The sequence below is a fragment of the Rhagoletis zephyria genome, unplaced genomic scaffold (genome assembly GCF_001687245.7).
Source record: "Rhagoletis zephyria isolate East Lansing unplaced genomic scaffold, Rhagoletis_zephyria_1.1 Rzeph_scaffold_36431, whole genome shotgun sequence".
NCBI classification, from domain to species: Eukaryota; Metazoa; Arthropoda; class Insecta; order Diptera; family Tephritidae; genus Rhagoletis; species Rhagoletis zephyria.
Window position 1 is genome coordinate 718 of NW_016193486.1, and position 2,564 is coordinate 3,281.

The 2,564-nt window shown below is 33.2% G+C and overlaps 1 protein-coding gene across 1 annotated transcript; it reads right to left on the reverse strand.

The window, feature by feature from the left end:
- Positions 1–598: 598 nt before the first annotated feature.
- LOC108354494 (arylsulfatase B-like) lies at positions 599–1,483 on the reverse strand (the record flags this gene model as incomplete). Its single annotated transcript, XM_017605673.1, has 4 exons — positions 599–765; positions 879–966; positions 1,094–1,253; positions 1,346–1,483. Coding segments are annotated over 4 exons (553 nt in total), but the record flags the coding sequence as incomplete, so codon positions are not given.
- Positions 1,484–2,564: the final 1,081 nt, after the last annotated feature.

Below are 2,564 nucleotides of genomic sequence, written 5' to 3' on the forward strand. Positions count from 1 at the left end.
CGTTTCAAGGCAGCACGGTGCTGAGATTGAATCAGCTCAGCTCTTTCTAATGGGCTGTGCAGTAGGGTGGTCTTTGAAATGTCAACTTCTAAATTTTGTATGGGGCACCCCTTTTTTGCATGCAAGACATGCACGAAAATTTCAAAATTTTAAACAAATTTTTATTTTAATTTTTTTTTCTTAGATGTATTTATTCTGTATGCAGAACAAATCACAAAATACTGCACAGTCTTCACGAGGCCAAAGCGCTATTTACAGCTCTCAAAAAATAATCGCAAGAAATATTTTTCATTATTTCTGTTGCTTGAAAAAGTATTTTGCTTTACTATTACATAAATTTTATTGAAGAAATAAATATACATACAAGGACTTTTTTCTTGCGAGAATTTTTCGTTTTTCTTTAGTTCGCATTTCTTAACTAACGCTGAGGAGCTTTTTAACAATGGTCACCACTCAAAAAAGCTACGTGGCATCACTAAAGATAAATACCTAAGTTCCTAACTGCGTCCCTTTTCTGTGGTAATAATCACTGAAACCTAGCCCTAACCTATTTGATCTATTCGAATAGCTCTAAATTTTGTATCTGCTTTGCAATTACCTTTTCGCATATCCAATCCCCACATGCCATGCTCCACAGCCGTGTGATCAAAGTAATCATGATGTCCTGTCCAAAAGCCTACATGCGTCTTAAAGCCACGCTGTAGTGGCGTATAAACACTTTTGTAATGACCCAAATGCCACTTACCGGCGATATGAGATGAGTAACTGAAATTTTAAAACGAAACTTAGAAGAATTCATTAAAATTAAAAATTTTTATACATTTAGCGATATGCTATCTAATCAAAAAAAAAGGCAGTTATGTATAGCTATTACTTACCCCAATTCGTTCAGGTACTGTGGCAAAATTTTTTCAGTCAATGGCAGACCACGCGGTTCCGCGCCATATAAAACTGTATGTTGCATGCCTGATGGGAGAATGGAAATGTAAAGTTTAGTACTTGGTTCGGATGCTTTACTAGCACTAAGAGGAATCACTTGAAATATTTGGACTAATTTGAAAAATTATTTTTACTGCATCACATTTTTTCTCACCCGTGTGTATTGGATATTTTCCTGTCATTAGCGCCGATCTAGAGGGCGTACATATTGGATTTACATAGTAGTTATTTAATATGAGTCCGGAAAACGCTAAGGCATCAATGTTAGGTGTTGGAATCTGCGCTGAGCCATGGAAGCCGACATCATTAAAGCCCTACAGCGTTAATATGTAATCTATTATGAGTTTCGGCAGTAAATTTTTAAATCAAAATACTATTAAAATTTTTTATGTACATATGTACTTACTAAATCGTCTGCTAAAATGAAAATGATATGTGGACGTTTTTCTTGGTTATTACTGGCATTGTTTTGTGCTATCAAGATAAGTAAACAGAGCAGTAGTATAGTGGGGAGTGATTTCGTAGGACTCATTTTGTATTGGCGCTGAAAGAAAGAAATTTTGAAAATAGGAAAAATCTGTGAAAATTTTTATCGAGTTTTTCATATTTAAAGGGTGCGTACTCTTCTTGGTGCGGGTAGGTGCATTATCTTTAAATTTCAAAGTCCTTGAAAAAAACCTAACTTCGAAGATAAAAATTAACATAGATTTCTAGGTGTACTTCGCTCAAAATGTTAAGTTTAGGAAAAATTAGCAAAAATTAGCAAAAACTGTTATTACTCAAATAAAATCTAATTATTATTAAGCTTTTTTTTTATTATTATTAGTTCGCGTCATCACTTGTCAGCTTGCTAGTTCTACTCCACGGAACACAAAAATATTGTTTAGTATTTTTCTTTAAATACTACACAACAAACACATTAAATAACAATAAACAAACACACACACGATATGCAAATTAACTAATTCTTATTAGGCAGACCTTGACCTTTATTTTCTATATCTAATTTTGTTTATTTGTATTAACGCAACCTTGAACCAATTCTGACAAAATAACAGCTAATCATACACACGACTTTAAAAGCGCACTGAAAGCACAGGGTTGAAACTTTCAAATTGTTATTTGGTAATTTTCTTGGTTAATATATGTATGTATGTACTTTTATAAAAGTAACTGATATCAAGAATATATCGCTATAAAAATCTTGAATTTATGCCAAAAAAAAGTCCAATTCCGGCCAGTGTGCAACGTTGGATGAGCGCAGCCGCGATAACCTATCCTAACATAGCCCAACAACCTAAGCCATAACCAAGTGTTATGATAAAAGAAGTATAATATTTAGCTAAACAAAATTTTTTATTGTTGTCCAGTTTGAAATGTCTGTAACTGTACGCATCACATTTTTCTCAAGCAAATCAATTTATTTAGACATTCTCTTCTCCACGTGAATCAATCGGCCTTAAAAAAGCGGATGCGGCTATCAAAGCATTGACAATGACTCGTTTTGCAAATTGTTTATTGTTGTAAATAGATATTTCCGTATGAAATCGGCAAATCGATCTTCGATAAAAAAAAAATTGAGTTACATCTAAGTAATCACAATAGGATAATTACATTGGCAAAAA